This window comes from Herpailurus yagouaroundi, unplaced genomic scaffold (assembly GCF_014898765.1).
Source record: "Herpailurus yagouaroundi ecotype Mexico unplaced genomic scaffold, PumYag 186, whole genome shotgun sequence".
In the NCBI taxonomy this organism is placed as follows: Eukaryota; Metazoa; Chordata; class Mammalia; order Carnivora; family Felidae; genus Herpailurus; species Herpailurus yagouaroundi.
The window spans coordinates 101762-116880 of NW_024412417.1; the positions used below are offsets into that span (position 1 = coordinate 101762).

The following is a 15119-nucleotide window of genomic DNA, read 5'->3' on the forward strand; positions in this document are numbered from 1 at the left end:
TGACACTGAATGATAATTTACTATATCCTGTGGATTATTGGCATTTTTATATTTGCAGTGGGTTGAAATCTGGCTACAAATAGGAATCCCCTGGAGAAGGATATTTAAAATAGGCCCATGCAGACCTCTAGACTTGGAGATCTTTCTTCAGAAAGATAGGATAGAAAACCGTACTTCTAAAAAGCATCCCAGATGATTCTACTGATCTTGTGGATTGGGAAATGCTGATCTTTTGCTCTAACATATCTTTATTCCAGTTCTAAAAACAGTACATGAGATTTTCATAAATCATTGCAAAGATTCAGATAAATATACTTTTTGGTGATGTATATGTGACCTCTATGTGAATTATTTTGGAGGAATTTTAATTATGTGGCATATTTTATGTAAGGGCTTTAATCAATTACAGAAATAAAACTTTTAAGAAGGCTGAACTTAAAAATTAAATTTTTGACATTGACATTTCCATAAATCTAATACTCATAAAATATTTCTTACTGAGGCACACTATGAACAATTTTTATAGTGAGTCAAAAATCTTTCCTTGGAAACTATTATCTTAAAATTTAATTTGTCTCTCTTATTTTTAAAGCCAGAGTTCTTACAGTATCCTGTCAGCTCACAATATGTTTATAAAACAATATCCTAAAATATTCCTGAAGAAAAAAACCAGACTGCCTAAACTCTTCAAACAAGAGGTAAAAAGGTAATGATGTCTTCTTTTGGAAACAAGGTTGATATGCATATGCATTAAAAAACAAATGGAGCTCAAATAATGAAAGTATTTAATCTGTTTCCAGCACTCCATGCTAGGGAGCAGCCAAGAAAATGAAGTTTGGTAGGGAAGAGTAAATTTACACAATGACTTTGGAGGAATTTTAATTATATGGTATGATGATTGGTACTAATAAGCATATGTTGCTCCTTTAGTTTTATTATTAAAAAGAATAAGCAACTAGCCTTATATAATAAACATAATAAAAGAAAATGCTGTTAGGAATGCGAAAGATAATACAATAAATGATACAAAGAAAACTAGGAAAATTATAAATTATGATAGAGTTATATAACTTGAGGCTAATTTGATAATCTAGATGTTATTGATTAATTTCTAAAAAAAGCGCTACTAAATTTATTCAAGGAGATAGAAATTAAAAATATAATATGGTATAAATAGAAATTGTAAAAAGTACTCTTCAAAAGTATAATTTGGAGCAAAAAAGAACAAAATTTTTAGATGTACAACATATTCAGTAACTGTACATTTTACTATGCTCACCACAAGTGTAGCTACCATCTGTCATCATACAATGCTATTACAGTACCATTGACCACATTCCCTATGCTATACCTTTCATCCCCATCCCTTATTCATTCCATAACTGGAAGCCTGTATGTCCCATTCTCCTTCACCCATTTTGCCCACCTCCCACCAACATCCCCTCTGGAAGTCACCAGTTTGCTCTCTGTGTTTTTGGGTCTCTTTGCTTGTTTATTCATTTGTTTTGTTGTTTACATTCCATATATAAATGAAATCATATGATATTTGTCTTTCTATGTCTGATTTATTTCACTTGACAAAATACCTTCTGGGGTGGTTCATGTTGTTGAAAATGGCAAGATCTCATTCTTTTTTTATGGCTAATATTCATTCCATTGTATATATACCACATCTTCTTTATGCATTCGATAGATGGACACTTTGGGGTGCTTCTGTATCTTGGTTGTTATAAATAATGCCGCAATAAACTTAGGGGTGCATATATCTTTTGAATTAATGTTTTTGTTTCTTTGGATAAATACCCAGTAGTGGAATTACTGAATTGTATGGTATTTCTATTTTCAGTTTTTCAAGGAAACTCCATACTGTTTTTCACAGCAGCTGTACCAATTTATGTCCCCATCAACAGTGCATGAAGGTTCTTTTTTCTCTACATCCTCCTTAACAGTTATTTCTTGGAGAAGACAGACTTTTAATCAGTATGCCTTTATATCAGTTCATTTCTGGAGGAAAAGAAGGTTTAAAGAAATGATAGTAATTGAGAAAAGTATTCCACAGAATTGTGGAAATCTATGTTGAAGATATATTTATTAAATAAGCAACTTTTTGGGGGGAGAGTAGGAACTCAAGTATTATAAGGAAGCTTGTATTCTTATTTGACTTTTATAAATCATTTGACTTACTTTTTTGGATAGTAAGTCTAGAGACAATTTGATTTTTTTTCTTTTAGAGAATGAATAAAAATGACTAAACTGCAGCTTTTCTATTGGGGCATTTTACTCCGTATTTTTAAACATTTATTCATTTGTCTGTGGGCTTATTGTTAAACTGCAAAGTTGTGTATGGGCTTTGGCTATAAAATACTTGTCTCATTAAATTTAGCAGCAATCAATCACATGTTGCACTTAATATGCAGGGTGTGGCGTTTTAGACTCTCTTGATATATTTTTACTCAGGACATTTTAATGAAGTCCAATAAGTATCTATTATCCTAAAAAATTTAATTCTAATTAGGCATAGGATCAAAAAAGGGCGAAGAGAAGGGAGTAACTTGCTCTGTTTAGAAGGAGTTTCTAGGTTTATAACTTATAACAGATTATAACAGGTTTATAACCAGGTAATGGTAATGTTTAGCAAAACCATCTTAACTTAGCTTGTGTTATATAACTTAAAACTGAATAAACCTGGTAAGAGTAAAAGGATGTTGGCAATGTGCTGTACTGTGCTTCCTGTCCACCAGCCCTGGGGTCTCAGTAAGAGTATCCTTCAATGTGCTAAAGGCATCCTGACTGGAAGGGTCTTCTGGGATATTTCTCATGGCTCCAGAAGTCAGTATGCTCAGTTGGCCAAATTACCTATTTCTCCAAAAGCTGTCAAAGCATGTTTTGTGCAAAGATTTGATGCTTCAGTTTGGACTTCAGATTCTAAAGAGACTAGGACATTTCAGCTGCTTGAATTGAAGTTCAAAATTTTACTTCTACATCTAAAAGCAGTAACATGTACCTTTTATCTGGGTTAAAATGATGTGGAACTTCTCTGTAATATATATATTTTTTTCCGAAACACATTTTAAAATAATTATTTGGTATAGTACACATTGTACCTTGATGGATTACAAATTCTCTCTAAAAGTGTAAGTGCAGAAAATGCTGGAAAATAAAGATGAATATTTGGAGATGAAGCAACTAAAAACCTAGAGCAAATGGATTCTGATAGACTGACTTTAAAAAAATCTCTGCAAAATTACTTTCTTAGCTTGTGTTCTTTCGAGATTTGGACTCAATTTCATTCTCTAGCATTGTGAAAATTACCCATGTGCTATAGCTACAGCTAAGTAGTGCTTATTTCATGCTAGCTTGAATCTGTCCTCAGGGTAATTAACCACAGGGTATTTGAAAACTATGTATTTAACGTTAGAACAAAGGAAACTATCCTTTTCGTGATTATAAAACCCTTATTTTGTCTGAAGTTCTGAGGTCTATTGAATGAGATTCTCCTTGTGTGTTTTTTTTTTTTTAAGTCAGAACCGTAATAATTCTGTTTTACTATTTTTCCCTAAAAATAAATGCAAAAATTTACATCATCTAGGAAGAAACCTTATAATAATGCTTTATCATTTGTTTATTCATTTAAATAATACGTACTGAGTATTGACCGTGTTAAGTGCAAGTCTCGCAGGGTCTCATATTCAGAAGGTATGGCACTGACAGGCACTAAGAGGTAATAAATAAAGTGTAATAAGTGTCAGCGGTGACAAAGTGCGGGGGTGGGCAGTTTGCATTGAGACTGCTTGTGTTAATGGCAGATGATGTACTAGAAGATCAAGGCAAGAATCCCTGAGGAAGGGATGTTGAAGTTCAAGGATAAGTAAGAGTTAGCTAGGAGAAGAAGGAAAAGAGCCCTTGAGACAAAAACAAAACAAAACAAAATAAAACCAAAAAACCCCCCAAATTCATGTGATGGTCTTCACCATTATTATCCAAGTGCAGGTAAGGCTATTTTGGCTGATATAGTAATTGCCCAGTTTAGTAGTTGCCACTAGAAAGTTTTGGGAAAAATTTTTTTCAAAATATTTAGATAATTTCTTCCATATATGTCAACATGGGAGTGGTGATGGCTTGCAGTGCAGGAGAAGAAGAAAGAAAAAGAGGGAAAGAAAGAGAGAAAGAAAGAAAGGAAAGAAAGAAAGAGAAAGAAGAAAGAAAATAAAGAAGAGAGAAAGAAAGAAAGAAGAAAATAAAGAGGAGAGAAAGAAAGAAGAAAAAGCAAGAAAGAAAAGAAAAGAAAGAGGAGAGAAAGAAAGAAAGGCAGAAGGAAGGAAGGAAGGAAGGAAGGAAGGAAGGAACAAAAGGAAAAGAAAGAAAAGGACAGAAAGAAAAGAAAAAGGAAAGAAGGAAGGGAGGAAGAGAGGAAGAAAGGAAAAGAAAAAAAGGAACAAGGGAGAAAGGCAAGGACAAAGTGCAGGACTGTCATGCTAGTTTATAAAAGCAATATTTGGACCTTTGAGAGAATTTTCGGAAGGAAAGGGAAGGGAAATTTATAGAAATCTAACTAGTTGCCTCAGCCATGGTCTGATGTCTTTTGTGGCCCAAATTAAATCATTTGCTATGACATAAAAATGAAACCCTGGATGGCCTGGGGCATTACTGTAGCAAAATGGTGGCAATTTGTAGAAATTGCCTAAGTGCATAGGATTTCCCTGTGTTAGAGTGAACTGTTATAAGAAAGTTTCAAGTCTTGAGTTGGAAAAAAAATGTCATTCCATGTTTACAACTACCACTGAGGAATGGTAGACTATTCTAAAAGGAAGGCCCTTTTGTCACACTTTCTTCCTATGGTTTTGGTTGGAATTGTCCAGGAATAGGTGTTGAACCGTTCTGACTTGAGTAGAACTATTCTAACTTGGAGTTGTGGAGCTATCCAGGGGTGAGGAAAGGCAGAGAAAACAAGAGGCAGACAAGAAGCAGGAGGAGCCAGGAAATAATTGGAGAAATGTGCACTGAGTGAGGAGAAACCATTTGTCCTAGGCATGGGGTTGAGGACATTTAAGAAAAGAAAACTCTTATTAATGTATTTCAAGTATGTTGGGCTATATGTGATACAGCATCTCTTTAGGATAACCCCAGTATCTGATGAACTCTATTGCACTTACAAATGCTCTAAATATTTGGTTTAGTTTAGTTTAGTTTGGTTGAGGAAATATAGGCAAAGTTGGTTTTATTTCTGGATAAACAAGACATGGAGTAGAGTATTTAAGGAAGAAACACAGTGGCAGAGGTAACATCAGAATGTCATCTGGGTAAATGTTGAAATCTTAAGGAGAGGTTTGTACTTCCATGGATTTGCGTGGAACCTTATCTAGATTTTTAAGAGGCCAGTAGATCCCAGTGGGCATAATTTTAATTGCATGGAATTCCTGACCAACACCCTACCCTGATAATGGAAAAATGTGATACCATCAGTTAAGAGATAGGTAGTGAACATGGTGCAATTATGAGTTCAGCTGGAGGAGAATTATAAATGCTGCTGCATTTTCTTATAGATTCCATTTCTGTAAGGGGAAAAAGTCGTCTTTGATTCAAAGGGAATCAGTTCTAGGTTTAAAAGCCTATAGTTGAAAGTTTGGAGCTTCTTCCATATTGTGTACTATTGGTGGCAAGAAATTTGCTTCCCTGTCTCCAAATTGGCCCTTCCATTCTCCAAAACGAGATGCTTCATTCATTACTTAAGTTACCCAATGAGGCTAAGATCTCTTCAAGGACATAACTATGAAATCAGGAAGAGAAAGTCTTAAAATTTACAAGCTATGTTTTCTCTGAATTTAATTATTTTCTTTAATAAGTTAAGTCCAGCTTGAGTGACAATATAGCTAAATGATGTTTTATTATTGTTTCTCAATAGTCAGTAATCATCAATTCCAATACAAAGGTCGGGGAGAGAGCTTTGGTACTAAAGCAAGGTTGCCTATAGAATATGAAAATGGGGATGGAAAAGAAACTAGATAAAAGCCATTAAGATGAGTGTGTAAGAGCTAAACAAAGCTAATTTAAGAATGCTGAGGGGACACCTGGATGGCTCAGTCGGTTAAGCATCCGACTTTAGTTCAGGTCATGATCTCACAGTTCGTGGGTTTGAGCCCCACGTTGGGCTCTGTGCTGACTGCTCAGAGCCTGGAGACTGCTTCGGATTCTGGGTCTCCCTCTCTTTCTGCCCCTTCCCCTGCTCATGCTCTGTCTCTCAAAAATAAGTAAACATTGAAAAAAAATTTTAAAAAGAAAAGAATGCTGAGGAAAATTAAGGATCAGTAAATATATGTTATTTTATAGCATATATTTTATAAATATATGTTAATATATTGTTATAGTCAAGGTTGTCTTTAGATATCCCAACTTTTTAAATTTGGGCATCTTTGGGGCGCCTGGGTGGCGCAGTCGGTTAAGCATCCGACTTCAGCCAGGTCACGATCTCGCGGTCCGGGAGTTCGAGCCCCGCGTCAGGCTCTGGGCTGATGGCTCAGAGCCTGGAGCCTGTTTCCGATTCTGTGTCTCCCTCTCTCTCTGCCCCTCCCCCGTTCATGCTCTGTCTCTCTCTGTCCCAAAAATAAATAAACGTTGAAAAAAAAATTAAAAAAAAATAAATTTGGGCATCTTTAATATCAGTTAATATTCTGTACGTAAATAATCCTTTTGAAATAATTTTACTTTCTTGCATTTTCATATAGCTTGTCATATATTAATGGAAAATGTATTGCTGCTTTATAGCATAGAATACAGGTTAAGTCCAATCAACTGTTCACGTTTAACTGTGGATTTTCTATTGCTTTTTGGGAATGAAAAGGGGAGACTCTGTGTTTGGCATAGACATTTATCTAATAGAAACCAGGGAAATATTGCTTACCTCTCTAACCTTAAAATATTCTTCTTATATAATAAGAGATGACAGGATTCCAATATTTGCTGTCAAGAGTATATAAAAGAATTTGCCTTTGAATCCTCAATTTTAACTTTGGATACGTTGGCAATGTGTGGGACAAAGTCAGCACTCTTGCACAATATAAGACAAAGCTTGCAACTTACTAATGTACATCCTGGGGCTGGAATTCACCCATAATTATTTCCTGGTTTTTCCTGGTTTGGCACCAGTGATAAGTAAGCTAAGCTTAACAAATGGAGTTAATGCAGTAAATAAACTTAAAGTGGTTGTATTTATTTGTATTTTTATGAGTCAGGCTGACTTTGGAGTCTAAAAAAAAGGATTGAAGAGACCTATAGCAAACATCTTAAGAAAGTTCCTATATATATTTTATGTATTATATATATATACTATATATTATATATATATACACACATATATATATGTGTGTATATATATATAATATATATGTATATAGGATACGTATATTATATATATATTACTCTGACTCTAACCACTACCTAGTAAAATTTATATGGATTTACAAAAAAGTGGGGGAGGGGGATACAGAAAGATTTGGGGGACTAATTTTAAAAAGTTTGTGAGAGCTAGAATACAAGAATACATAGATGGCAATGTGTTGTGGTGGCCTCTGGACTAGTCAGATCTGGGTTTGAATTTCAGTTCTGCAATTTGGTAATTGTATTACTTTAAGATTATCTAAAATTTTGAATCTTAGTTTCTTTATCTATAATTGAGACAGTGATACATACTCTATAGTCATGTTGGAGGATTGAATGAGATAATGTGCACTAAATTTTATTTTATTTTGCTTGTTAGTGGTGCTAATCCCTATCACCTGAATTTACTGGGGATTTTTAAAAAAATCTTTAATATGGCCAATTTAAAAACAATGACATCAATAAAAACTATTATTTTACACTATGAATAATTCTTTTACTAATGCATGATTGTGTAATATACATTGGTCCTTTGGAAAATGGTTCACTAGGTTATATAGATCTTGCAAATGTTAACATGTTTTCTTATGTAATGTATAAAGATCACAGTTTTTTTAATTTATAATATTTTTTTACCTTAGAGAGAGAGAGAGAGAGCACAAGCTGGGGGAGACGGGCAGAGGGAGAGAGAGAGAGATGGAGAGAGACAGACAGAGAGAGAGAGTATCCCAAGCAGGCTCCATACTCAGTGTGGAGCCCGGCACAGGGCTCAGTCCTGTGACCCTAGGATCATGACCTGAGCCGAAATCAATAAGATGCTCAACTGACTGAGCCACCCAAGTGCCCCAAGATCACAATTTTTATATCATCACTGATCATCAGAAAGGCCTTACATGTTAGGAAGCTCTCAAGTTTACAGAAGTGGATACAGAAGTGGTTACAAAAATCAATTTTTTACTTGAAAGCTTAACTTTTATTATAAGCAGCAGACACTGTTTATTTGAAGTGACAACTGCACTTCACTGATTTTTGAGAAAATAGATCCCAAACATCCAAGTTATATCCAAATATCCAAGTCATTTATTGTAGTTTGTCTTTTGGCTATTCTTTCAAGTTAATATGGAGTACAGTGAAATAAGTGAATAGTTGTGCTTACAACTCAGATAATAATTCACTTTTACTTGAGATAAAAATCTCTTTGAGATGCTACAAAAATGCTTTATCTATACTTTTCCTTTTGTCACACAGAGTATCACAAAGCAATGTACTCAGGGTCAGAGGGTTGAGAATAAAATTAATTTTTTTGGCTTTTTAAAAATTATAAGTATGTGGCAGTGAAGAATTCAGTGACTGCTGGTATAGTTTCGTCCCATTATTTTGAATCATTCTTGGTTGCAAGTAGTTTTACCCATCATTATTTTCATGATTAGATTTCAACACAGGAAGAAAGAGGCAAATAATATCTTACTGGTATTGTGATTTTTTAATTTTTTTTCTCTTTGTAGTTTGCTGAGGAATTAACTAACTTAGTGATTTCCTATAGTCAGTATAACTCCATAAATACATGAAAAGTGATCAATATTTTTCAATTAATTTCACAAAGTCAAAAATTTAATAATATGGTAGCAGTAAGAATTTAGAGCAACTGAAACTTATGCCTTGGCTATTGTTATAGCCAGTTTAGAAAACAATGTGGCATTATTAATATAATGTTGTGCATATACTAATTTTAATTCTTGGAGAAGTTCTGGATGTACAAGATAGTCATAGTAGCCAAGTTTGTATATAGCAAACAAACAGATAAAAAACAAAACAAACCTGGAAACAAAAATCTCAATTGCCCACAGACTTAAGAAAATCCCCTTTGTGGTATATAAATATAATGAAATCTTATACAGCAGTAAAATGAATGAACTATAGTCATTAAATCTCATAAACACAATGAACAAAACTAAAAAACAAGTTATGGAATTCATAAGAATCACTTCATTTCTATCAAGTGCAAAACTAAATATGCAAAATGAAAATTAGGTTTTTAAAGGGATGCATATATTTTTCATTAATCTGTATAATGAAAACCAAGGGAATAATAGGAACAAACTTCAGTGTAGTGGTTATCTCTGGAGTGAGTGCTATGTATCTGTCCATGGAAGAGTAATTGTACAGTGCCATGGGTACCTTAAAGATCTGGGTAGGTACATTAACATTCATTTTACTGTTACTTTTAAACTTACAATATATTATGTATTTTTTAATTTAATAATCAATAGGAACAATGCCAAAAACCTTAAAAAGTCAATAGCAGAGAAGTAACTAGAATTGCCTAATTACTTGCTAGTTATGGTAACCATCAATTCTGTGGATAATTTCATGTATCCCTATCGTTTGCTTTGAGTAAAAATTAATTCAGAAATAATTAGATGTAGTGATATCAAAGAAGTATGAAAAGATTAACAGAGAATATTAATCTGTTGTACAGTGGCTATGTCTATTTGACAAGGTCAAAATATTTTTTTTTAAGTTTATTTATTTATTTTGAGAGAGACAGAGATAGTGCAAGTGGGGGAGGGGCAGAGAGAGAGGGAGAGAGAGAGAAAATCCGAAGCAGGCTCCGTGCTGGCAGCACAGAGCCCAATGTGGGGCTCGAACTCAAGAAACCGTGAGATCATTACCTGAGCCGAATTCAAGAGTCAGACACAACCCACTGATACACTCTTTGCCCCAAGGTCAAAATAATTTTGAGCAGAATTTGGCATCTTTAGAAATTTTTTCTGCAAGAAAATTTCTTGTACTTTCTTCCTGGAATATTCTTTTTTTTTTTTTTAACTTTTTTTATCTTGTGTGGCAGTTTAAATCTCTCTCTGAGACATTGTCTTTTCCTGGCAAGCAAAATATGTCACCTATTTTTACACTCTTATAAGTATCCTATACTTGTTATTCATAACATGTATAAATTCTTCATATCACTTTTAACAACTTTCAATAACACATTTAGGGACTAATTAACCTATTAGTGCCTTCCCCCATTAGATAGTAAGGAACATATTGGCTAAGCAGACTGTCGTGAGACCTTATTGCCCAGAAGATAACTGGCTCACCCTATCCAGTGATGGCCAGTGTTATATGGTTGCATTGGAAGTTGCATGGGTGAAGTCCTGGTCATGTTAGGGCCTTACATGGCATGATAGGCCTCATCCTAAGCAGGTGGGTAACCATCTTTATAACCCAAGTGTGTCTCATGAGGAAATGGGGGAAACTTTTGAAGCCATGCTTACTGATGGCTGATGGCATCACGTGTTCCTTGCTATATTTTAGGTATATTGCAATAAATTGAGTAAATGGCGTTAAGAAAAAAAAAAGTAAGGAATAAGAAATACAACTGATGTTTGTCTTTTGTCATATTAAGAAAGTTCACTTCAAGGCACCTGGGTGGCTCAGTCTGAGCATCTGACTCTTGATTTTGGCTCTTGATTTTGGCTCAGGTCATGAACCCAGAGTTGTGGGATCAAGCCCTGTGTTGGGTTACATGCTGAATGTGGAGCCTGCTTAAGAGTCTTCTCTCTCTCCCTCTGCTCCTCTCCCCTACTTGTGTGCTCTCTCTCTTTCTCTAAAGAAAAGAAAAAAATATTTCTATTTCTAGTTTTGTAGGAGTTTATATTACACATGAATGTTTTATCACATGAAATGTTTAGATAATCATGATTTATTTTATTCCATTAATATGTTGAACAACATTCATGAAATAGTATTCCTGGCATAGTCTTAACTAGGCTATGCTTTATATCTAAAAAATTATTACTGAATTCAGTTTATTAATATTTTGCTTAGGATTTTTGCATCTATATTCAGTGATACTGGCTTGTAATTTTCTTGTAATATCCTTGCCAGAAGTTGATATTAAGGCTAGGTTGGCTTCATAATACTAGCTGGAAAGTATAGCCGTCTTTTGTATTTTCTGTAAGTATTTGGGTTTATTTATCTATTAGGAGTTTGTTAGAATTCATCATTAAGGCCATTTTGGCCAGGAGTTTCTTTGTGGAAGGAATCTTACTTCTTAGTTATATTCTTTAAAATATTTAGAACAATTCAAAGTTTCTTTCTTTATGTTATCAGTATGGTAATTTGTACTTTTACAGTGATTTATCTCATCAAAGGTTTCAAATTTGTTGGCATGAGATTATCCATACTATTATATATTTGTATATTATATATATATTTAATATATTGCATTATTGCTAATTTTACTATGTAATGATGAGGATAATTTTCTACCATTTCCTGAAGAGTATAAGGCACAATTTAATCAACTAATCAATTAATGTGTCTGACCACCTATTTGTTTCTATTGCTTTTGGTGGTTTAGTATCTCCTGGTTAATTTCAAGAGGCTTAAATGTCATTGGGGACTATTTTGAATCCCTTGGCTAGTTTGAGATTTACAACATGAAGTAGAAAATTCAGGAGTTGCCCACCTTGGGCAAATATGATGAACTTGGGCCAGAAGAATACTAGGTCCATGGGGACTCACTTTGCATATTCCTGCCACAAAGCTGCTATATCTACCTTCACTTTTCCCTCCAGTCCACAGACCTCTCCTTTTTAGAATATAAGAACTTCATTTCATTTGCATTTTAGTATATAGGCTGGGTGGAGAAAAGCAAATTGCTTTATACCTGAATTCTCATCATTGCTGAGTTTTACTGTGCTTACGTTTTATAGGAGTAAGTAGGGATAGAGTTTGAAGTGGTGTTCTAGGTCTGGAAGGAATGTTTGAGGTTCTGTAAAAATGATAGAAAGGGAAATGGATTTTGGCTTTTAATTTTATATTTGTAACTTATGCTAGACTATCTTCTTTGTGTATACATCAAGTAAGCTTTACTACTAAGCTTTAACAAGCAGCTATGAGTGGTAAGACAAATTATATAAACTCTTTAATCTGAAATTTCCTTATCTTATCAATGGGGGATAATATTGTTTATTTCACATGGTTGATGTTAATGAGATATGTGCATATAATGTTTAGCAGAACAACCAGCACAAAAACTCAAATGTATGTTAGATGTTAATGTGATTATTTACTATTATTATTATTATTATTATCCCACATAATGTTTATCTTATATTTAAGTATGATTTTAATATTCTCATGTATATAATTACAGGTCATTTGGGCTTTTATCATCTCCACATTTTTTTTTCTTAAGGATAATAGCATTCATTAGCATTCATTAGTTTTTGCTCTTAGGTTTTTAGTGACTTCTAAATAGAAATGTGTGGAACTAGAAAAATGAATGGGGAATGGTTATTCAGCCATTCATCTCCTGGGAACTTGGGTGTATAACATACTGTAGCACAAGAATAAAGAAAAATGGCTGCTTTCAGATTATCACAATTTACCAGTTGGAAACAAAAGTTTTTTAAAAAAGCAATTTTATCATTGGTGTGAAGAAAACACCAAAAAACAAGTGAATGGCTCTAAAGAGAAGGATATTGACCATTGACTTCAAATATTTACTAAGTTATGTACATCTAATTACAAAAGATGGTTCAATCACTTAATACAGTTATAATACGTATAATCAGGCTCTGAATGTGGAAAGTATTTTATGTATGTCCACTTTTAAGTGGACATATGTAACAGCACTACTGATGACTGGGCAAAAAAACAGAACTAAGGCAATGAAAAGGCATACATTATTAAAATGCCATATTATCTCACAACAATGCAATTTTGCTCTTAACAGTAAAGTAAAAGTTCATGGTACTCTTTTTTTTAGAGGAAGGGATGTCATAGCATCTGTCTGTTTTTTTTTAAGTTTATTTATTTATTGAGAGAGAAAGAGCGTGTGCAGGAGAGAGAGAAAGTGTGGGGAGGGACAGAAAGAGAATCCCAAGTAGGCTCTATACTGTTATCATGGAGCCCAGTGCAGGGCTTGAACTCACAAACTGAAATCATGACCTGAACTGAAATCAAGAGTTGGACCCTTAACTGACTGAGCCACGCAGTTGCCACATGTCAGTCATTTTTATACAATATGCAACACCATAATCTGTTGTGTTCCTTTGTTCAGAGAACCTACTGAAGGCACAGAAGAACTTCAACCCCAACAACCTGATGATTCTCACAATATAGCTATCCATGTTAAAAAAGCACGTGGTGGCCCTACTTTATATGAACCAAAAAAATTTGAAGAGAAGTTAGTGGAATTCCTGGATATTTTAAAGAAATTGTAAGTATTTTTAGTACTTCTTATTGAATAATACTTTTGAATAGGTCCACTTTTTTTTTTCTAAGTTAGTTTTTTGCAGCTAAGTGTGTTTCAGTTGCAATCTACCACTAATGGTTGATTCAGGAGAGGTAGAAATGCTGAAGACTGTTTCTAGATGAATGCAGTCTTCATCAATTCAGTCTTCATGGCGTATCATGAATATATTGGTAATATATCCAGTTGTGGCACATCATTTTAATTTTAAGCTGCAAGCAAAATAGGTGTTATTTACTGATTGTATTAAATCAAAATTATGTTTAAGATTTCATCAGTTTATGTTTTGTCAGCTCTTCACAGAATTTAAACTGTCTTCTCCATTGCACAGCCATTATATAAACTTATCTCATATTCTTTTTAACTTCTTGGAACACGTTGCACCATGATTCGGGCACAAGTGCCTGAAGGAGAGGGAGAAGGAGAGAGGAGGGATTAAATCTGGGTGGAGGCTGGTTACCAGATGTGGTATTGGATTTGTGAATGAAATTAAAGTTGAAATGAGACCGTGGGAAAATGTGATAATGGAATACTGATTGACAACACAAACAAAATGAACAGGAAAGTGTCAAGACTAGAAATGTGCCTGAAAGAAACAAAACAGTAGCATAGAATGAGAAAATAAAAATCTGGCATTTATATTTGTAGGAATACACTAAGAATTCAATGCTATAAGCACTTTTCTTGAAAATTGTCATTGCAAATTTGGGAAAATATGGTCGGTCAGAGTTTCCAGGAAATTTGAGAATAGTCAAATTTCTGATGCTTTTACTTACAACATCAACAATGAAATAAACACAGCAATTACTAGTCTCTTTATAAGAAAGTAGGTGTGAGGGAATTGTGGAGAAGGAAATCATAACCACCTGCCATACATGGGTATAATTAAACTGGTAAGCTGTAAAAATAGAAAATTTAATGAGAATGTGTTCAGTGAATATGTTAAAAATATGCTTTGGTAGAAAATCACTAAAGCACTCAAAGTTACTGGAGTTATAGACACTTTAATTCCATTAAACCATAATGCTGGCAAAAATTGTATTGGATTAAAGTTTTTTAAGTGTCTAGAAGCCTGTGAGTCACTCACCTATGATTTCAAATTGTACTGGGCTGGAGGATTTTCAATGATGTAATCTCTGTCTTTCTGAAAATAACAAGGTAGCACTTTCAAGAAAACAAAGTTCTTATAAGCTGCAAGAGGAGCCTGAGCAGCTTTGGTTCCCTGGCAAAGTGTTGAAATACTAAGGTAAATCTAGGTTGAAGTCAGGATGGAAACTACAAATGGATAAAAACCCTGTACCACCTTAGCAATAGACTAAAGAAGGTACTACGGTAGAAGGATATCCAAACACAAAGTAGAATAGACAAAGGATCTACTGCTGAATTCTTATGTGGTCCTTCATGGAGTCCATTTAACAACCAATCTCCAAATACCCTGGACAATAGATGTTGGGATGGTGGCAATTTCCAGAATCTACCCCCT

At 34.1% G+C, this 15119-nt stretch overlaps 1 protein-coding gene across 2 annotated transcripts in view; it reads left to right on the forward strand.

Annotated features, from left to right (window-relative positions):
• Positions 1-15119, forward strand: part of CNBD1 (cyclic nucleotide binding domain containing 1) — a 430168-nt gene that overhangs the window by 43637 nt on the left and 371412 nt on the right. For both annotated transcript variants that reach the window (XM_040493922.1, XM_040493921.1), the window contains exons 3-4: positions 593-706; positions 13445-13603. In XM_040493922.1, coding sequence (XP_040349856.1) covers positions 593-706; positions 13445-13603 — 273 coding nt within the window. The remainder of the gene's footprint in view (positions 1-592; positions 707-13444; positions 13604-15119) is intronic.